The sequence below is a fragment of the Sinocyclocheilus grahami genome, unplaced genomic scaffold (genome assembly GCF_001515645.1).
Source record: "Sinocyclocheilus grahami isolate Dianchi unplaced genomic scaffold, SAMN03320097.WGS_v1.1 scaffold1122.1, whole genome shotgun sequence".
Classification (NCBI taxonomy): domain Eukaryota; kingdom Metazoa; phylum Chordata; class Actinopteri; order Cypriniformes; family Cyprinidae; genus Sinocyclocheilus; species Sinocyclocheilus grahami.
The window spans coordinates 121135-144005 of record NW_015506301.1 but is presented as its reverse complement, the minus strand read 5'-3'; the positions used below and the strand labels follow the sequence as shown (position 1 = coordinate 144005).

Below are 22871 nucleotides of genomic sequence, written 5' to 3'. Positions count from 1 at the left end.
TGAAGCTTGTGACATATAAACGCGCACATCAACCCGATCACTTTATTTAGCGTTCATGTCAACACAAAATTCAGATTCATCAATCGGAATGAATTCAGTCCGATTGAACCAAAAAATGTGCATGTAAACATAGCCACTGTTCAGGAGGCAGACACACTCTGTCAGTTTAAACCTAGATTATAAGCCCATCTCTTTAACCTGGTTTACACGTAACACACTAACACATTTCTATAATTCAAATCTGTTAAAGGATTGGTTCTTACTAGAACCAGGAAGTATGACCATATTAGCCCGGTTCTGTCAACACTGCACTGGCTCCCTATTAAACATCGTATAGATTTTAAAATCTTGCTATAAAGCCCTGAATGGTTTAGCACATCAGTATTTGAACGAGCTCTTATTGCATTATAGTCCTTCACGTCTGCTACGATCGCAAAACTCTGGCCATTTGATAATACCTAGAATATCAAAATCAACTGTGGCGGCAGATCCTTCTCCTATTTAGCTCCCAAACTCTGGAACAATCTACCTAACACTGGCTACGTTTACATGCAACCAAATAATCCATTTGAAATCGGATTGAGGGCTCAATCGGACTGAAAAGCCTTCATGTAAACACCTTAATCGATCCGACTGAGCTCGATCGGAATTAAATTTCAATCGGATTGAAGGGGGTGGTTCATTCCTTTTCTAACACGATTGAGAGTGCATGTTAACACTCGATCGGATTGAACCCCGAAACTGAAAGGACTGCGTATGTGCAATGCTGCAGAAATAGCGTAATGACGTATGACGCGCAGAACAACCGGCTATTCCTTTTTAATAAAGTGTTGTATAAATGCGTGTCCTGTCATTATAAAACTCTCCTTTCACTCGGCAACTGTGACGTGTAGCAGGACAACCTCCCACCAGTCCTTGTTTTGGACACTCATCCACAGGCAACACGTTTTGGGCACGGGGATCGAGGGGATCATTTTTAATGTGTGATAAATATGAGCAGCATGGCACAGCAGTTTATATGTATATTTATCCATAAATGGATAAATATGAATTCTGCTGTTAAAAACTAATAAAGAAACCGTGTAGGAGAGTGGTTATTATGTGCAAACAGTGGGAAACTATATTCGTGCAGTGTGCGCATGTCAAAAAAAACTAATTCTGATTTGAAGCTTGTGACATATAAACGCGCACATCAACTTTATTTAGCGTTCATGTCAACACAAAATTCAGATTCATCAATCGGAATGAATTCAGTCCGATTGAACCAAAAAATGTGCATGTAAACATAGCCACTGTTCAGGAGGCAGACACACTCTGTCAGTTTAAACCTAGATTAAAAGCCCATCTCTTTAACCTGGTTTACACGTAACACACTAACACATTTCTATAATTCAAATCTGTTAAAGGATTGTTAGGCTGCATTAATTAGGACAACCAGAACTGGGAACACTTCCCATAACACCCGATGTACTTGTTACATCGTTAGAAGAATGGTATCTACTCTAATATTAGCCTGTTTCTTTCTTATTCCGAGGTCACCGTAGCCACCAGATCCAGTCTGTATCTGGCCCAGATGGTGGATCAGCACCTAGAGAGGACCTCTACAGCCCTGAAAGTCAGCAGAGACCAGGACAACTAGATGAGCCCCAGATACAGATCCCCAGTGAAGACCTCGTCTCATAGACGGCCACCGGGACAAGACCACGAGACCCAGATGAGTCCTCTGCACAATCTGACTTTGTTGCAACCTAGAATTAAACTGCTGGTTTCGTCTGGCCAGAGGAGAACGTCACACTATTTCGACACACTATTTCCCTGTTTAATACTGTAAAGCTGCTTTGACACAATCTGCATTGTAAAACGTGCTATATAAATAACGGTGACTTGACTTGATCCACTCAAATCAGTCCCTCATTTGCTTATCTATGTTAACGCATTTGGCAAGATAGCCGTTTATACCATTAATGGGTCAAAAAGTGAATTTATGTCACTTTCTAAGCATATAAATCCTAATAAGTTGAGTTTTTTGCTTTTCAAAATAGTTAAGGATCACTTCACTTATCTTGGCCAAGAGATTACAAAGAATCCTAAGCATGTGTTTAAACTGAATTTTTAAAGTCATTCCACAATTAGTTACTAGGTACTGAACACTTTCTCAAGCTCTCAACAGCAATTATTGTTGCTGGGTATGGCCCTTGCAAAAAAGATAATACTCTTAAATGGGAAATTTTCGGATGCTCCTTTCTTCAAAACCTGGTTGTTTGAGCTGTTCCATGTTATACGATTGGAAGGTATACTTTTATTTGAGCCCAAACTACGTTGTTGATACCAAGCTGTATGGCAACCCTTCCTTGATTTCCTCAAGCATGTGTAATCTACTTCTTTCTGCAATATTTCAATAATCTGTATCAGTTACATTTTGTAACGTATCAGTTACAAAATATTACTACTTACTTTTAAGGCCCTAAATGGGAGTCTTGGTAGTTCCTAGGATATCAAAGTCCACTAAAGGAGGTAGAGCTTTTTCGCATTTGGCTCCCAAACTCTGGAATAGCCTTCCTGATAACGTTCGGGGTTCAGACACACTCTCTCTGTTTAAATCTAGATTAAAGACACATCTCTTTGGCCAAGCATTCACATAATGCATCTCATAACCTTGTACTTCAGTTACATCTGATCAAATGCACATTTTAATTATTTTGCTTGGGTCGAACACATCATTTTTTGCTTAGTTGGAACAGCAGCTACTCTAATTTTTCTCTATTACCTTCTCTGTTTCTGATTAGCATCCCGTGGTAACTAGGAATTACACAAGCTTCAGTCTGGATCCAGCCCATACAAAGACCTGAGATGACTGAACACCTGATAAGAGATGATGCCAACCCCTCAGAGGACCTCAGATGATGCCAACCCTCAGACAACATACAAAACTACCACATTTTGCTATAATGGACATCAACTTGAGATAGTCACCACTGATGAGCTATTACTAAATATAATGTAGAATCTTTAATTTTCTGTAAAGCTGCTTTGCAATGATTTGCATCGTGAAAAGCGCTATACAAATAAACTTAAATTTAATTAATCCCATTTTTTTTGTATTATACTGATTATATATTTTGTTCTACATGTTGTTATAAAAAGCTTGAAATAAAATATAAAATAAAAACAGGCTGGATCATAAACTTTAATCATCAACTAAACTTGCCAGTAAAGAACTTTAATTTTTTCTGCTTAGAAGACCTAAAATTGCAAAACCGTCTATGCTAAGCTGAACTGAAACCACAAATTCTTGTGTAAACACAGTTAACTGGTAAAAACGTTACCAGAGGATGCATCTCTCTCTCTCGAGTGCTTGCAAGATACGAGTTGAGCATTTTGCATCTCAGGGCCGGATTTGCCTCTTTTCGGATGCCTATGCGTAAATACAGCCCTGCATCTAGTGCTTTCCAACCCCTTCTTATGACAACCTATAAAATGTTATGGAAGACGTCTTGCGTCGTTCCGTATATTCAAATTTAATCTTGACGTCAGCATTTCTCATATGCCTTTCTCACAAGTCAGTAAGCGGGGGGCCTCGATTTAGTACTGCTGTTTTTCCCTTTTTTACAGAACTCGAGAGCGAAAACAAGGAAACACCTGACTGCACTTAGAGGAGGTAAAGGTTTTGTCAGTTTCTTAAACATTTTAACTGAACTAATACAAGATCTGATGTGACCATTTTCTCGATTCAAAAACTGTTTAAAACCAATGAAAATGATCTTTTAATCTTAATTTGAGCTAAAAAATAAGTTCATAAATTTACAGAGTGTTACTGTAAGTCTGCACAGGGATTTTGTTCATGCATGATGGCCTTGTCTGACTTTTCTCATGCTTTGACTGATGAAGATGACAGTGTATGAATCCAGTATGTGTCTGTCTGCATATTTGTTGTGTTTTTTGGTGTAATGCACAAGTTGGCACCTCATAAGTGAAGTGTTCCTATGTTGACAGGACGTATCCGTGGTTAAACTGGTTGTTACCAGTTTCACTTGTATGTAGTTCATTGTGAGATGTAGGGAGGAAGAGAAAGAAGAGCTGGTACTGGTAGCTGGTTCTCAGATCACATATACAAAGCCTTTCAAAAATACTGCTGTGCTACTACGAAGTGAAATCTGATGCATCAATACCATTACAATTACAAAAAATCACCATAGACAGATAAATACTTGATTATTTACTATAGTTCTTGTTTTTACATGTATGTTGTTGACCCCTGAAGTGTTCATCAAGCCCCATCTCTCTCTCTCTCTGTCTGTCAGATGAACGGGTCAGTCGGGCCGATGCGTGTGTTGGTGACAGGCGGCAGTGGGCTGGTGGGGCGAGCGATAGAGCGGGTGGTGAAAGAGGAGGGCGGAGGGAGAGAAGGAGAAGAATGGATATTCCTGTCATCCAAAGATGCCAATCTCGTGTAAGAAACAATCATTAAACTATCACATCATTGCATATATAACATGTACTTTGTATTCAATAAGTGCATGTTTTAGAAACCTCATGCAATTTTGTGTTTCTCAGGAATAACGTTTTTCATCATGCTTCTATTATATTGCTTCACTAGCATTTAATTTAAAAGCATTCCAGTTAAATGGAACTCACCCAGGGGAAAAAAGTGCACTTTAATTACTATACTTAAAGTGCTCTATTTTCGTGCACTAATTTTGTACTTAATATACTAAAAATGATTCTTTAGTACTTCTTAAGAAAAACTTAAGATCATCTAAGTGTACTCAACTGTGCTATTTTGAGACACCGTGAATATGAACTAAAATGCGCTTATAACATACTATCTTTGTATTTTTTTTTATATATATTTATTTACCACTTGTAGTACACTTGAACTATCTTTCATACACTAGTACACTCAAGTGTTCTAAAAGTGGTGACTAAATACATTTTTTAAATACAAAGAGTATGTTAAATGTGCATTTTTAGTTCATATTCATGGTGTCCCAAAATAGCACAGTTGAGTACACTTAGTTGATCTTAAAGGGATAGTTCACCCAAAAATGAAAATGTGATGTTTATCTGCTTACCCCCGGGGCATCCAAGATGTAGGTGACTTTGTTTCTTCAGTAGAACACAAACAGAGATTTTTAACTCAAACCATTGCAGTCTGTCAGTCATATAATGGAAGTGAATGGGAATCACAGCTTTGAGAACCATAAAACATACACAAACAAAACCAAATTAAACCCTGCGGCTCGTGATGATACATTGATGTGTAAAGACACAAAACGATTGGTCTGTGCAAGAAACTGAACAGTATTTATATAGTTTTTTACCTCTGATTCACTGCAATGTCTGAACTGTCCTGAGCACGTTCCGCATCTTCTTCTTATTCTTGCTTTACGGCGGATCGCAGACTTATAAGTGCATTACTGCCACCTATCTCTCAAATGGACCAGTGACACTCCTATTGAGATTGTAGATTGAGTAAAGCAAGAAGAAGAAGAAGAAGACGCCTCACTGCAGGCTGAAGAAGAAGACGCGTAGGCACTCAGGACAGTTCAGACATTGCGGTGAAAATCAGAGGTAAAAAACTATATAAATACTGACAGACTGCAACGGTTTGAGTTAAAAATCTCAGTTTGTGTTCTACTGAAGAAACAAATTCACCTTGGATGCCCTGGGGGTAAGCAGATAAACATCACATTTTCATTTTTGGGTGAACTATCCCTTTAAGTTTTTTTTAAGAAGTACAAAAGAATCATTTTTAGTATATTAAGTACAAAATTAGTGTGCGAAAATAGAGCACTTTGAGTATATTATGGAAGTGCCCTTTTTTTCAGCTGGGTATATATATATATATATATATATAAATAAAAATATATAGTTTCCATTTGTGTCACATGCGTGATAAATATATGTAAACGTGCTGCTTTAGGAGCGCTGAAGAGACGAGAGCAGTCTTTCAGAAACATCGTCCAACGCACGTCATTCATTTGGCCGCCATGGTGGGCGGACTCTATAAAAACATGAGACAGAACCTGGACTTCTGGGTAATTATTAACATAAGTATCATAAGGTTGGAAATATCACTGTTGAATGATTAAACTTTACATTAGCTGTGTTTGTTTGTCGTTTTCAGAGGAATAATATGCACATCAATGACAATGTGCTGCACACGTCTCAGGAGTTCGGCGTGGTGAAGGTCGTTTCTTGTCTGTCTACATGTGTTTTTCCAGATAAAACCACCTACCCTATAGATGAGACCGTGGTAAAACGCTCACACACGGGCAGTTTTGTATATGTGCTTGATGTTGCTTTAAAAGGCTCATATCAAACTTGTTTTGTCTTGTCCAGTCATAGTGAGATTATGAGGCAGTAGGATAGATACAATCAGGGCTTGACATTAACACCCGCCGAACCTGCCAAATGCGGGTGAATAGTAGGGGTATATAACAGTCACTCCCACTAGCCACTTTGTTGGGGTTTCCACGGGTCCTTAAAAAGTCTTAAATTTAGTTGTATCAAATTTAAGCCCATTAAAAAGTCTTAAATGCCTTAAACGGTACAATAAATGTCTTCCCTCCGAAACTGTATTATTTCTGCTGTTCCAAAAGTGCCTCCTACTGGCAGAAAATAAATGTGCATTTTCAATAATCCCGACTGCGGTTTTTGCTCAGACAACTGCGAAAATCGACCCATATTTCTACACAGCAAACACGCAGTTTTAAATATGAACCAGTGGATAGCTAATATGCTTACTCAATATCTAAACAATTAAGAGAGTAAGATACACGTATATTTTTAATATATATATATATACTTATTAATATATACTTATAATTTATACTTTTTTACTGAACCCTTTTATTAAAAAATGGTTTAAAGGCTGAAATGGGACATTTATTATTTTATAAAGCATTTTATTTTGTGAAAAGCTGTATCTGAATTGTAAATCATATAATTTTACGGTTTAATAGAACTGTTGAGGTGTCCGAACTCGGTCCTGAAGGGTCACTGTCCTGCAGAGTTTAGCTCCAACTTGCTTCAATACACCTGCCTAGACATTTTGAGTAAGATCTTGATTAGCTTGTACAGGTTGGAGCTGAACTCTGCAGGACAGTGTTCCTCCAGGAGCAGGATTGGACACCCCTCTCATAGATGTTGCCCTACCCTGCTTATATGGTATTAACTTTATTTGTGCAGCTCTTAAAAAAAGTGAGAATGGCTGGTACTGTATATCAAAAAAGAGAATCATGTACTGCGCCGACTGTAGAACATATAGCAGTATTTTTAATTTTAGCACACCATAGTCAACTTTAATAACATAAAACGTAATTTCCCAACAACAAGATTGTGGGCAGTGAAAATGCTAAGTGGCTAATAACTTTGGAAAACCACTAGTCACAGTGGCTGGTGAGCAAAGTAGTTAATGTCAAACCCTAGATACAATCATTCCTGAACAACAGAGAAACTGGTCATCAAAAATTGGACTTCATGGATATAATGATTTAAAATGCATGATATGAGAGATTGAAGTTAGTGGATGTCTGATTGGTTTCATGAGCCTGTTTGCATGAATTGTATAAAATTCTTTCTGTGTGTCAGATGCACAACGGTGCCCCCCATGAGTCTAATTACGGTTATGCCTACGCCAAACGCATGATTGACGTCCACAACAGGTCAGTTCTGCTCTCTTAGTGTCAAAGTTCACTGGTTATGAGCTGTTCATGGCTCTATTTCATGAAAACATGTCCATATTGCATTTCTATGATGAAATTTTACTTAGGGAAAAAGATGTTATTTTTAGAACCATTTGGGTTTTGTCTGCATGGGTGTAGCTTGACATTTGGCCTGGGGTTGCCAGACCGTGTTACTGGGGTATTCAGGTTTCTAGGTTTCACATTATACATTCACACGACCTGCTTAAATAACAGGTTTGTCTCACTCTTGCAAATCAGTTGTGCTTACATGAATGTGCCATCCAGTTTGTCCTCAGCAGTTTAAAGCGGTTAAAACAATATATTCATTACTCAAATGATCGAACGCGTTTCCCACCATTGTTTGCGTTTATAAAAGTGCATAAAATTTTCTGTGAATGCACAAAAGTAGTAGAATAATTGGTTTGTTGTTGAACATCTGGCCGTTATCACAACATTCCGCACTGTATCAACCTTATCTTTAACGTAAGAGCAAAAGGCGTGACCATTTTTAACTGGAATATGCAAAGCTTCAGGTATTGTCCGCTTTTAGTTATTTTAGCTGTACAAGGAAAAAGGTTAGGTTATGCTGCTTGATATTGCAAACCGCTATGCTAACGTATTATTTTAATTTAAAGTGTACAGCCCAAGAATCATACCATAACTTTTTGTTTTTGGGGATGAAGATGCTGTCTTACCTAGTCAAGAGTTAATATAGCTATGCCATTCCTCCTTGTTATTTCTTCCCAAAAACAAACTTTTAATCCATGCTGTTTTTAGCCGATGAGTGGATAAAAATTAACTAAACATTCACAGTAAGTTTTGTGCCTTGTTAATTTTGTGAAATAAATTTTTTTTTACAATAAATATCAGAATGACAGATCGCTGTTGGTGCCTCAGTTCAAGCGGCACGTGAACCCATCATCTTTCTCTTTACTATTTACAGAATGAAATAAACATGAATAAACATCAGAAGGTATGTTGAAAAACAGAGTACAACTTACTGAAATGTGTCCTGTCTCATGTAATCACTCAATCAATTACAACTGAGGAAAGACGTAAAACAGCTTGTGAACAATATGCTAGAATGCTTGATAGCAGACATTTCGGATGATTAAGAAAATATACTAAATAATCACACAGAGGCATAAATATGAACTTAGTACGCTGTGGGTAATGCTACCTAACCAATCTGATGCAGCTGTTAAACATTTTTGATATAACTGATGAGAAACAGGGAGAAAAACAAAATGGCAGATAAAACAGGGCTTTGAGTTCAACTTGGAGTGAGAATTTCCACGGCGGGATCAGTAGGGGTTTTGGTTGGGGATATATGTCACTCCTGATACTTTGCTGCATGTACAGGGTATGTATGTGGCCGTTGGTCCTGTTAGCAGCACGAAAATTTAATTTAAATTTAACAAAACTTATTCTAATTCTGAATGGATTACTGTATGTAGCCTAGAAAGCAAGCAAACAGTGCTTCCATATAATCACTAAAAACTGTCACTACCTTCACTTTATCGCAATCTCACAATTTTCCGTAATAATTAACGAGGCTCTTATTTACATCATTACACTTAGTTACAATGTGAGGATTTGCGAGCCTGCAGGAAAAAATCCGGCGTTTAGAGGTCAGTGAATTCTGACTAACTTGAACACAATGGCCAGTCATTGGTGTTTTAAGAAATCAACAGATATGATTGTGACTGGCTACATTGCTCAATGCTACAAAAACACGTTGTAAATAGAAACTGTTGATGCTTTCCATAGCGCAAACACAAATACACACTGGAGCCTTTATCAAATTTGTTTGGCCAATATCCTATTATTACAGTTTTGAGGGAACTGAGGGTGCTTTGTCTGTGTGAGAAAATGGTCATGTGGCGTGATATAAAAGCAGCAGAACTAAAATTATTTCATGTTTATCAGTAACACTGCGCATGAGTGTGAGCAACGAAATTTGCAAATTAAAAGAACGTTGAATTTGATGATAATGGAATGAAATTACAAACCTTTTGATTCAATATAGTATGCAATTCAACTAACGCGTGTTAGCTGGGATGTCAGGTAATGCTACTTTTACCTCAGAAAATTCAGTGTCCATAGATCTATAGTTCTTTAGAGAAATGAAGAAAGGAACTCATTGCTAAATGCACACATATTATGCATTCGTTATATTTTACTTAATTTCTTAGTTATGCCTTAATTATTTTTGAATAAATCTGTCATGAACCAGGTTTTATGACAGCCACAGATTAAATGATTATGTTTCAACGAACTGGAGTAGAAAACGTAATGGCCCTAAAGACAGGCTTGAGTTGCCTATAATTCAAATAAATTTAGTTCTTGGTGTGAGACTCAGAATACAATTGATTTGGTTTACGATAGGGTTTCAGTATGTCATGTTATTTCATGAGGTTTGTTCATAAAGTGTGTGTGTTTGTCCATTAGGGCATTATTTCAGCAGTATGGTTTGAAATACACAGCCGTCATCCCCACCAACATGTTTGGACCCCATGACAACTACAACATTGAGGACGGTCACGTGATGCCGGGGTTGATCCACAAGACGTACCTGGCGAAGAGTGAGACACGTTTAACTCACAATCACATTCAGAGCGTCTCACATGCTCACAGGGTAAATGTTGCGTGTTTGTGTTGCAGAGGAAGGTAAACCTCTGCAGGTCTGGGGTTCGGGTCGCGCTCTGCGGCAGTTCATCTATTCTCTGGATCTGTCTCGTCTGTTTCTGTGGGTTCTGAGGGAGTACGACGAGGTGGAGCCCATCATTCTGTCAGGTACTCCAGCTGTGTTTGATATCACACGTGTTGGGTCTGTTTCATCAGAGCTCATTGGTTGTTCAGATATCAAGATCATGTTCCTCTTTTTCTTCGTTTCTTTGTCTAGTCGGGGAGGAGGATGAGTTGACTGTAAAGGATGCTGTGGACGCTGTGGCCGAAGAGTTCGGGTTCGAAGGGGACGTTATTGTATCCTTTCACACACAAACAGTGTCTGCAGATATTTTTACAGTTGATACAAGTCTTCCTTCTGTGCAACACAAGATGAGATATTCTGTAGAATTTCCAGATTGTTCTTAAGCTTCAAAAAGCAATATAAAAGTAGTCCACGAATGAACTAAACCTAAAGCATTCGTTCACACAGACTTACAGATGAACCTTAACTAAGCTCTCTCAGTATGACACTAGCAAATCAGACGGTCAGATCAAGAAAACCGCCAATAATGCCAAACTACGCAAATACCTGCCAGACTTCAAGTTCACGCCATTCAAACAAGGTGATCAGCACAAGACATTGAGCATTTATGTTTTTCCAATATTACTAAAAAGAAGAATCTTAATAGATGTTTTTTTTTTTCAGCCGTCCAGGAGACGTGTGATTGGTTTGCAGCCAATCATGACTCCGCCCGTAAATGAAGATCTTTTCATCTGATTGGCTGTGGGGAGTTTGAACAACAAAAGCCTGACTGATCGAACACTTTCAACAACAAGATTTTTTTTTTTATTTAATAATTTTTTGATTTTTTTCTAAATTTATTTAGTCATTTAGTAGACGCTTTTATCCAAAGCGACGTACAAATGAGGACAATAAAAGCAGTCAAAACTAACAAAAGAGCAACAATATATAAGTGCAAATGACAAGTCTTGGTTAGCCTAACGCAGTACACGTAGCAAGGTGTGTATATATATATATACACACATATATATACATATATATATATAATACATATACATATACATACACACATATACACATATATATACACACATACATACATACATACATACATACATACAAACAAACACATACATGCATATATATAACGTCACTTTACATGTGCATGACGTCACTTTACATATGACGTCACTTTACATGTGCATGACGTCACTTTACATGTGCATGACGTCACTTTACATGTGCATGACGTCACTTTACATGTGCATGACGTCACTTTACATGTGCATGACGTCACTTTACATGTGCATGACTGACGTCACTTTACATATGACGTCACTTTACATGTGCATGACGTCACTTTACATGTGCATGACGTCACTTTACATGTGCATGACGTCACTTTACATATGACGTCACTTTACATGTGCATGACGTCACTTTACATATGACGTCACTTTACATGTGCATGACTTCACTTTACATGTGCATGACGTCAGAGTGAATTCTGCCAGCCTTCAAGAACCTGTCAGCTGCACCGATGAATATCACCTAATGGTAGTTTAAAGCTGCAGTGCGTAACTTTTTTTGGTTAAAAATGATCCGAAATCAACATTTGAGCAAGTACATAACCAGCCAGTGTTCAAAACTATCTCCTTACTTTTAGCCCGATTCACAACGCTTAGCTTATAATAATGTTTTCTAAGTTGAGTGGTACGGGTAGGTTTTCGCGGGAAATTCGAGCATGGCGCTGCGTCATTGCAGTGCGTAACTTTTTTTGGTTAAAAATGATCCGAAATCAGTATTTGAGCAAGTACATAACCAGCCAGTGTTCAAAACTATCTCCTTACTTTTAGCCCGATTCACAACGCTTAGCTTATAATAATGTTTTCTAAGTTGAGTGGTACGGGTAGGTTTTCGCGGGAAATTCGAGCATGGCGCTGCGTCATTACGTCACGTCTGTAAACATACAGAAGTTGTCCCGGCTACTAGGCTATCGCATGTGAGGATCCTGCAGGCGGCCGATCGTTTATAGCCTTTTCTCACAACACCCGGAATAATTAAATATCATTTTGATTGCAGATTGTAATCCAGAAAGGATTATGTGTTTATGAAACTAAATTATATTCCAGTTATAAATGTGCTTCTGATTATAGATAGCCTGGGATTACACAAGATTTGTATTTTAAGGAAAACCAGTTGGAAGGGAGCATAATTTGCTTTTTGGGTTAAAATAATTTCTTAATATGAAATTCGAAGAGAATGAAAATTAGATTAGACTGTGCAGAAATGGAAATCTGCACGCTAATACACACTATACTCATAGTCACCAATGCTGATGTTGTTAACATTAATCATTTGAGAATAAAGTATAACAATAATAATAATTTGCACGGTTTGATGTGATATGAGCTAACCGATCTTTAGATTTAATCACCACTGGTAGCGAGATTTATGGTAATGCTTTTTTCCTCAGTTGGTCAGAACAAACGTGGCAGACTTGTTACTTGTTCAGATGGCAATATACGGGGGAAAATTCTTATTTGGGTCATATATTCCAAGACTTAGGCTAGAATCTGTGATTGCGAAGTACAGTGAATATCCACACCTGACTGCCACATACTCTTCAGAACATTAGATTCATCCGCGCTGGAGCCGCGCCGACTCACAACCCACGCAAAGCTAGATAATTCCACACACAGCTGCAATTGCAGGTTTTCAAACAGAGATGGCGACAAAGAGGCAAAACTTACGGACTGCAGCTTTAACTAATATACTGTATATCTATAGCCGTGTGTTTTTGTTACATAAACTACTGTATTACAGAAAAAAACTTACATAACATAAATTAACAAAACAAACAAAATATGCAGGCACTAAAAGCAGTGTTAGTTGATCTTGAAGAGTTAACTTTATTAAAACAAATTGAGGCATGAAAATTACAGTAATAATAAAATTAGTTTCTGTGCTTTTTACTGACATGTTGTACTGTTTTTGTGTTATAGGGAAGGTTCCACCCAGTAATATAATTATTAGCGCTCCATCCATGAACAACCTTCCTCGCTTTCAGGTATGACTTGTGACTTTATTAAGAATTGAACTATGCAGTTCCATAAAAAGTCAAGATATAATATGCAAATATTATTATAGTAATTGATTATTATTGTTGTTGTTGTATTGTTATATAAACGTTATTATAATTTAAAATAAAATTATAATATAAAGTAAAAAATATTTAGTGCCTAATTTCATTACATTTTTAGGATACTTAAAAAGGCACATTATTTTACAATAAATGAACATAATATTAAGATAAAATAACAATTCAAAAATTGTGTTAAATTAAAAATTATGATAAAATAATTAAAGGGGGCATAACACACACAGTTTCGCCCAATCTCATGTTAATCTTGAGTACCTATAGAGTAGTACTGCATCCTTCATATCTCCAAAAAGTCTTTAGTTTTATCATATTTAGAAAAGAAAGATACAGCTTTACGATTCTCTCCGGAAAAAGCCGAGCTTCTGGAGGCGCGCCGTGGGCGGAGCTAAAGAGTGACGAGCACTTGAGCTCCGACTGGCAACAAAACAGACATTTGATGCCGTTTCACTTACCGTCTGCAGTTCTGAATCATGACCGGGATCTTTTACAGCTGGGACCGCTCCATCTTTCAGTATCAAACGATGTGCAAATCCAGCGTTGAACTGGGCCTTGTTTTAAATATGTTCGTCAACAAACACACTTGTGAAACTGCGTTGCTGCTCCGGAAAAACAAACTGTATCCACTGTCTACATAACGCTGGGTTCTTTAGGAAGCTGAACAATGTTATATTTCCCTTACAACCAAAAACACACTTCTTTGGAGACATTCTTCCTGAGCAAGTCCCGTGCAGCGCTGCCGCCGGATGAAGTGCGTTGATGGGCGTGATCTCGCTCTTGCTCTGGTCGATGCGTGCGCGGGCGCATTCGTGTGTGTGTGTGTGTGTGTGTGTGTGTGTGAGAGGGGAACAGGGTCACATCACAGGAGAGTGAACTGTCTGTCAGAAATCATAGCACGTCAGCTGTCTTAACCGGGCTTGTGTACTGCATCATCACTGTGTCTGTCACGCGACTCTGTTGCTCTTTCGGGCTTGAACTGATGGTAAAACTAACGACATTATTAACTGTCTTGATATTTATTTTGAAAGCTGACACTCGTGATTATAGTAAACGAAGCGTTTGAGAGAGGCGGGGCATAGAGGACCTACAATAATGTACAGTATTTGAAAAATTATGTGTTATTTTATTATCCACACCTGAATTCTTTTAAGAAGCTAGTAATGTAATGCATTTGTATTGATGGTGTTTCTCCTTTATTCCCAGCGTGAGATCTGGAGTAGATGATGGCGAACAGCTTAACTCGTCATTTCTGTGACAGGTTTGTGTGAATGTGAATGTTCTGACAGGAGAGAGGAGTTTCTGTCACTCACTCGAATGACGAGGTTGTCGATCGCTCTCGGTTGGTCTTCCTGGCCGTCAAACCTCACCTCGTCCCGAAGGTGCTGAATGGAATCTCCGGGAATGTCACTCAGGAACACATCATCGTTTCCATGGCAGCCGGAATCACTCTAGAAACACTTGAGGAGGTGAGGATTTGCCCAGCTAACAATTTCTGATTTCCCAGAACATTCCCAGAAAGTTTGCTTTTGCAAAAAGGTTTGAAGGTTTGGTAACACTTTACTTGAAGGGGTGTGCATAAGACTGACATGACACCTACATAATCATGACATGACACATGTCATGAATATGAAGGAGGTTTTATGCATGTTTATGACAACTGTCATTAAGTGTCATTCGCTCAGTTATGTAATTTTTAATGCAAATATGACATTATTTAACCTAACCCTACCCCTACCCTTACCCCTAACCATAGCCCATAACAAAGACATCTCAAACAATGTCATCTTTGCATTAAAAATTACATAACTGAGCAAATGCACACCCCTTCAAGTAAAGTGTAACCGAAGGTTTTTGTTGTTGTTGTTGTTTAGTTTGTGGAATATTATTCTAATGTTCCCCTATCCTTTATAGTTAACGGTAGTTCATCTCGTTTCTTAGATATTCGTACTTTTATCATAAACAATTATCATAAAACTGTATTATATAGACTTGTAACAACCCTGTTTTGTTTTTATTTATTGTTTAATTAATATATAATGATGAACACATCATATGGAAGATTCGCCTAAATAAGATTACATTTTTTCATTAATTTACGGGGTGCCCAGAGTTTACATTTCTTCAGCATTAAATAACAATGACTGGTTTTTCAAATGTGAAATTTATTCATAGATATAAAAAATAAATAATAAATCATTATTTGGCTTAAAGTAAAGTATTTCTCAGTGCATTTATTTCTTGCCTCTAATAGTTTCGGTCGGTAAACAAAAACTTCTCGATTAGCATCATGTGCTCTTCAACATGGACGCGACCTCTCCGAAATCATATTTGCTCTCAGATCTATATTAATTATAAGCAATTATTTAATAAAGAGATCGATTAGTCGGTCAGCCAGTAAAACAAGAGAAAGCGCGTGTATTTTAGCCATAAAGTTTGATATATCTGATCATTATAACGCGTTTTGATCTAATTTCTAGATTTGATTAAACGCTGTATTAAACTACGTTCAGAGTTTAAAGGGCATTACATAAAACATCTGCAACTTTGTTATATCTGCAGGTTAGTTGGTTATATAACCATTTTGGTATGTTATTTTTAGGTTATTTTAAAAATAATCACCCTGCAGCATTCTGAGAACGTTATTTAAAAAAAATAAAACCTTAAAAGAAGGTTTCTGGAATGTTATTATTTGATTCCCCCCTAAAAAATTTACCATAATATGTTAGGGGAACGTTGTGTTTGCTGGATACATGCTCCAAAACTATATCTTAATGATCAAAATTATGGCAGAATTTTTTTCGGGCACCGATAGCCTCGTGGTTAGTGCGTCGACATATAGGCAACTGTTCGAGTTCGATTCCCGTCTCAAGGTCGGAATGCTTTCCTGTCAGCTCTCTACTGTCCTATCCATTAAAGGCATAAAAGCCCAATATACACTCACTGGCCACTTTATTAGGTACACCTTACTAGTACTGGGTTGGACCTCCTTTTGCCTTCAGAACTGCCTTAATTCTTCGTGGCATAGATTCAACAAGGTGTTGGAAACATTCCTCAGAGATTTTAGTCCATATTGACATGACAGCATCACGCAGTTGCTGCAGATTTGTTGGCTGCACATCCATGATGCGAATCTCCCGTTCCAGCACATCCCAAAGGTGCTCTATTGGATTGAGATCTGGTGACTGTGGAGGGTCTGTGAGTAAAGTGAACTCATTGTCATGTTCAAGAAACCAGTCTGAGATGATTTGAGCTTTGTGACATGGTGCATTATCCTGCTGGAAGTAGCCATCAGAAGATGGGTACACTGTAGTCACAAAGGGATAGACATTGGACCATTCTCTGTAAACCCTAGAGATGGTTGTGCGTGAAAATCCCAGTAGATCGGCAGTTTTTTAAATACTCAGACCAACCCGTCTGGCAACAACAACCATTCCACATTCAAAGTCACTTAAATCCCCTTTCTTCCCCATTCTGATGCTCAGTTTGAACTTCAGCAAGTCGTCTTCACCACATCTAGATGCCTAAATGCATTGAGTTGCTGCCATGTGATTGGCTGATTAGCAATTTGTGTTATCAAGCAATTGAACAGGTGTACCTAATAAAGTGGCCGGTGAGTGTATATATATATTTCTTTAAAAATATATATTTTTCTGTTTTGTTTTTTTTATGTCAAACATCAGATTCCATTACTGTCTGTTTTCATAGCTGTTGCCTGCTGGGACGCGTGTGATTCGTATAATGCCGAATCTTCCCTGCATGCTCCTGGAAGGGGCGCTGCTCCTCACCTGCGGCTCGTGTGCGGGACAGGAGGAGGAGACTCTCCTGAAGGCCCTGCTTGGCCCGTGCGGATTGGTGGAGGCGGGGCCTGAACCCTGGATCGACGCCCACGTGGGCTTGAGTGGCAGCGGCGTCGCATTCGTGAGTGACATGCCTTGTCCAAATACCCACACTTGCGGTCTTTGCACTTGACCGCTTGACTACTTATATGACGTATTTCCTGTATTTGGCTCAAGTGAGGATGAAGACCACAAGTGTGTGTCGAACTTTTCATTACCTGATGGGACACACACTTAGTGTTGTAAAATGCAAGCGTTTACATAGCTTTATTTTAATTTTAAGTACTTTGCATTCTAAAATCAACTTCTAAATGTCTGTTCAGTAGTCCCTGTAACATGACACAATTGAATAAGTTCTGAAAAGCAGTTGCAAATGTTGTACAAAATAAATATCACCACTACTCTTCTTTGCACCAATAAAACGTGCATCACTTTGTTTTTCTACCAAATTTAGTGTAATATCTAATTATTATATTAATATTTAACTTGAATTGGAAAGGTTTCCGTGACCTCTCGTGAGATCTCGGCAAAAAGTCTTACGATTTATTTCCAGAACATGATGCATGATGGGATACACTAAGCCTCGAATAGTGCTCCTTAATGTGGATTTAGTGTCCGTTAAGGGCACTGCGCTTTGGTGTTTTTAAGACCTGGGACAGTCTTGCGCAGTTACTTTCTGTCGCGCGCACGCGCTCTCAAGTGGCCAAGACCGCAAGTGTGGGTATTTGAACAAGGCAACAGTTTCTAAAAATGTTATTAAATAAAATATTAAATACTTTACACATAGTTTTTTATAAAAAATTATAAATTTTCAAAAAAGTTAGTCCGAAACTACACATATATGTATATATACGTGTGTGTGTGTGTGTGTGAGGAAAGTCAGGGACTGAGAGCAGCTCATAGTCTAGATGAACAGGTTCGAGTGGTAATGTCATGAAAAAATACTATAGCAATTGATAGTAAATACTATAGTGTTTTTGAACCATACTATAGTAAAGTGTGTTATACTGTATATAATATAGTATTCACAACACTTTGTTAATGAATGCTACAGTATACTATACTCTAGTATAAACTATAGTGAACTGATAAACTGTAATAAATACTGTAGTATACTTTAGGTTTTACTACAGTAAACTGTAGTGTATTGTAGTATAATATACCCTATAGTTGTAGAAAACACAGTACAGTATTGGGTAAAGTCATTTGGTTATATTACTATAGTTGTTATATTACCACAGCAACAATAGAATTAACACACCAAATTAATTCACATACTTTACTATAGTATGGTTCAAAAACACTGTAGTATTTTTTCATGTGCGGTCTCATATAGGTGTATGTGTTTGCGGAGGCACTGGCGGACGGAGCTGTTAAAATGGGGATGCCCAGCGCTCTGGCTCGACGTATCGCAGCACAGACAATACTGGTAAGTGTTTGCTCACGAACCGCTTCGCAAACATCAAGAAGACATGAGAAATTACGCTTTAATCTTAGTGGAGGTGCTTAACCTTCAGAAAACGCTGATCGTCACCTTAGCGTGTCAACTGAAATATTTAATGATGAGATTTTTGCAACTTTTTTTTGTTGCACGTCTACAGCTTAAAACTCCCATTATTTAGTTTTTTTGCAACCAAAAGGTTTGTTACAATGCATGTCGGCAGTTTAAAACCATATTTGTTTTGCAGTTTTTTGCAAATTGATCAAATATTGATTGTCAGCCGTAGCATGTCAAACAAAATACATCATGGTGAGATTTTATTTTATGTGAGGTTTATATAGTTTTTATATCCATTTTTGCAAGCAAATGTTTTGTTACCATGTCTACAGTTTTTATTGATTTCTTGTGCAATTTTTTTGCAACCAAAATTGTTACGTGTTTTTTTTTGTGCAAATTGATCAAATAGTGATTGTCAAGCTTGGCGTGTCACATGAACTCAATGTCATGATGAGTTTGTTTTTTATGAAGTGTGCGATTTTGTGCAACCAAGTGATCGTTACCATTTCTACAGTTTAAAACCCAGATTTTTGTGTTTTTGTTATTTGGTTCTAATAAAGATTAATAGAATTTTAACAATGTGTCACATTGCCATAAAATGAAGCGGTCACTATTAAGAACTAGCTAGTTTCATTCCAAATATTGGTTTGTAGTTATTAATAAACTTAGATTTCTACGGTGGCCGAGAGCTCAACGCGCTGCAATTTCAGAAAACACATGCAAATAGAAGAAGCACTAGCATATTAAGAAAAGTACAAGTACAAAGCACAACGGGAGGACCCCAACAAAACGAAAATTTACCATCTTTTTTTTGTTGTTGTATTGATTACCATTTGTATAACCACAGTTGTACAAATACCATGGTTAAACTGTGGTTAGTGTAGTAAATCCATGGTTAATTTGTTGTTACCATGGTTTAACTATAGTGACCATTTTTTGTTTTAACAGTAATTGTGTATTTTGTCAGCTTATTTAGGCTAATAATTTAAAAAAAGAAGAAGCAAAGAAATCGTATGATCAGGATGTTAAAATAAACAAAAATCTCACCTTTCAGAGCAAACATTGATAAATGTCCCTGCCATGTTCGTCACTTTGCGGTTCCCGTAAACGTTTCCGATGTGGTCTGTGCCTATTTGCAGCACGTTTCTTTATTTGTTTGTGTTGTGAGCATTTGTTTTCTTAATTTGCATGTGTTTTTTTCATTTGCAGCGCGTTGAGCTCTCTCGGCCACCGTACATTTCCCATAAATTAAAGAGGGCATAAAGAAATAATGTTTGTTTTTATCACTTTTTACCAAACTTTTGTGGTGGCTGGGTTGAATACCAATGCTTGCCGTTGACCGAATATGCTTAAATCTGGTGTGTTTCAGGGCGCTGGCGTGTTACTGCGTGATTCCGGGAAGTTCCCGGCGGAGCTGAAGGCCGAGGTTTGCACGCCGGGAGGGACCACGATTCACGGGATCCACGCGCTGGAGAAGGGAGGATTCAGAGCGGCTACGATGGGAGCCGTAGAGGCGGCGACCGAAAGAGCCAGAGAACTCGGAAAGAAGTAGAGTGGGAGTCATTTAGAGACATTATGATACCTGAGGGACAATTAACGTAACACCTTAAAGTCTTACTTTATTCTCCAAGCATATCCAGTAGTCGGTGATTCTCAATGTTGATTACAGTGGCCGTGATAACGGATTGAAAGGTGCTCTTAAAGTACAAATGAATGGAGAATTTCTTGTGTGTTCTAAGGGAACAATATACATACAGTAAGAATGTGCTAGATGCATTCACTTTATTTTCTGCACATGAAATGTGTTTATTTTGTCCACTCAGATTTAAAGAATGTGAAAAAAATCCTATTAAATGTATAATAAATGAATCTCTAAGAAATCCACTTGGTGTTGTGTGCTCTGACTTTTGCTTATAATTTTTTAAAGCCTCATTTAATGGCGCTGTGCGTACTGCAAGTAATAAAAACATTTTTAAGAAACAAAAATTAAGAACTACAAAATCATTGTTTCACAACAATACAGTAAGTGCACTGTTTCAATACAGCGTTTCTCAAGATTCTGATTTGAACCGTACTAAAATAAAAAAATAAAGGCTGTATGAAGGATATAAAGTTTGCATTTGAGGAATTTATCATGGAATAAGATATGTCTATCTTCCAAAGAATTTAAAGAAAAAACAAACCTGACAAAAGAATAAAAAAAAAAAAAAGTTTATTTTTATTATATAATGTGTATGTGCGTATATAAAACATAATATCTAAGTATGCTGAATAAAATTTTGTATATATGGATATAAAAAAAATAATTTTGATTAAAAACAGTAACGTCTCGATATACACTCGGTTTTTGATGACGTCATACACGCAGTAGAGCTGGGAAACTGACGGAATGTACCATGTGGGAAAAAAATGTGATGACAAAATATCACTTAAAGCACACTTCTGTAGCACGGTTGTGCGTGTATGTATATGTATACAAATACGAAACTGACGTAAATACACTTAAGCCGCCTCAGGGTGATGTTTGGTGGTTTTGTCGCGGTTTTGCGGCAGTGATGTCCCCCGCCCTTGAGCGGGAATGGTTCGCGCGGCTCTCGCTAGCTCCTTCTGTTCCACGAGCGCGAGACGAGCAGCAGCGATTCATCCAACGCCAGCTAAAGCGCTTAAAGTGAGTATTTGTGAGGGGAAAGGAGGTGGTTTGCATGCTCATTTATGGCTTTTCTGGGTTTAGATGAATAAATAGTACTTTGCTGTAAATGTACGGGGTGTTTATCGTGCTCAAACGCCGGTTAGACGTCTTTCATATGTTTATTTATTAATATAAGAATAAGCAACACGTGTTCGCAACATGACAGAAAGCTCGTGCTTTTGTTAGAGTCACTGTCATAATGAAAATGCGTTTAATTTGTGTAAATACCCAGTGTGTTGTTTGATGGGCCTGACGCCTGCACGTGCAGGAAGTCCAGATTATCATAAACAATGGCGCATTCTCATGTTTAATCGCATGATCTTGTGGTAAACCACAGATTTATTGATTTTATGATCTCTAGATAACGCCTGTTTCGTTTCTGAATCAACAAAATTAGTGGTTCGGCTTAAAAAAACACCTTTGTCTCATAATTGCACATTCAGAACTGCTCAGATTGTTAACATGGTCACTAGAAACTATCAGGTGATGATAATACTGATACTCATAATAGTGAATTATTTTCAGTCACATTAGCCTTATTGGTAAATTATTATGCAAGTTAAGCGACCTTAATCATGTGTAATCATGTTAGACTAACAAAGAAGTAACATAAATACTATTGTGCACATGGCACCATGATAATACCATATTTTTTTGGACATATACTATGGTAATCATTCACATCCATAGTATTACTTTCAGATACCATCAGTGTACCATGTTTTCACCACGATGCATCTTTGTGAGGGCATGAAGTCCTCTCATTCTGTGAGATACTATATAAACATACTTTTCTTAATTGCACTTTATGGTTTATTGCTTGCCTTCGTTTGGATGAGAAGAACGTTCAGCTACATACATCGCTTTTCGTGTTCGCTGAAGGTGAGTTTGGACAAAGTTTGGACCCATCGTGGATTTTTCTGTGTTTTGTCCATCCTTTCTTTCAGTTTGTGCTTTTTTTTTTAAAAGTCGTTTTCTGCTCAACGTCATTGTAAAGTGCAATGTATTTCATGTTTATATCTAATGCAACCATAGAATGTTTTGTGTGTGTGATTGTCAGTCTTTAAAGGGATAGTTCACCCAAAAATGAAAATGTGATGTTTATCTGCTTACCCGCAGGGCATCCAAGATGTAGGTGACTTTGTTTCTTCAGTAGAACACGTTTGATGATTTTTAACTCAAACCGTTGCAGTCTATCAGTCGTATAATGCATGGCAATGATAACAAAATCTATGAGAGTAAAAAAAACATGCACAGACAAATCCAAATTAAACCTTGCGGCTCGTGACGACACATTGATGTCCTAAG

General features: G+C 37.6%; 2 protein-coding genes and 1 long non-coding RNA gene across 6 annotated transcripts in view; all 3 read left to right on the top strand.

Annotated features, from left to right (window-relative positions):
* LOC107567026 (GDP-L-fucose synthase) overlaps nt 1-11225 on the top strand; it is a 43748-nt gene extending 32523 nt beyond the window's left edge. For 2 of the 4 annotated variants that reach the window (XM_016252611.1, XM_016252613.1), the window contains exons 9-10: nt 10882-10981; nt 11065-11213. In XM_016252611.1, the coding sequence (XP_016108097.1) occupies nt 10882-10981; nt 11065-11120 (156 nt within the window). In that variant the 3' untranslated portion in view covers nt 11121-11213. Of the gene's footprint in view, nt 1-3565; nt 3659-4301; nt 4451-5923; nt 6039-6127; nt 6257-7593; nt 7668-10139; nt 10274-10352; nt 10485-10593; nt 10674-10881; nt 10982-11064 lie in introns of those variants that run through there. The other 2 variants (XM_016252614.1, XM_016252612.1) reach the window with 2 other exon arrangements.
* Nucleotides 11226-13201: 1976 nt separating this feature from the next.
* pycr3 (pyrroline-5-carboxylate reductase 3) lies at nt 13202-20726 on the top strand. Its single transcript, XM_016252606.1, has 5 exons — nt 13202-13450; nt 14827-15006; nt 17246-17458; nt 18713-18805; nt 20244-20726. Exons 1-5 carry the CDS (start codon nt 13313-13315, stop codon nt 20424-20426), a joined length of 807 nt encoding a protein of 268 aa, XP_016108092.1. The 5' UTR covers nt 13202-13312; the 3' UTR covers nt 20427-20726.
* A 748-nt stretch (nt 20727-21474) lies between these two features.
* The window catches only part of LOC107567029 (uncharacterized), a 2910-nt gene continuing 1513 nt past the window's right edge, over nt 21475-22871 (top strand). Inside the window, exons 1-2 of the long non-coding RNA XR_001606581.1 lie at nt 21475-21542; nt 22406-22445. This is a non-coding gene — a long non-coding RNA (uncharacterized lncRNA). The remainder of the gene's footprint in view (nt 21543-22405; nt 22446-22871) is intronic.

Coding starts and splice junctions, on each gene's coding strand:
- pycr3 (XM_016252606.1), top strand. CDS start 13,313: ATGAAAATTACAGTAATAATAAAATTAGTTTCTGTGCTTTTTACTGAC. Junction 13,451..14,826: donor ACAACCTTCCTCGCTTTCAG/GTATGACTTGTG, acceptor ATGTTCTGACAG/GAGAGAGGAGTTTCTGTCAC. Junction 15,007..17,245: donor CTCTAGAAACACTTGAGGAG/GTGAGGATTTGC, acceptor CTGTTTTCATAG/CTGTTGCCTGCTGGGACGCG.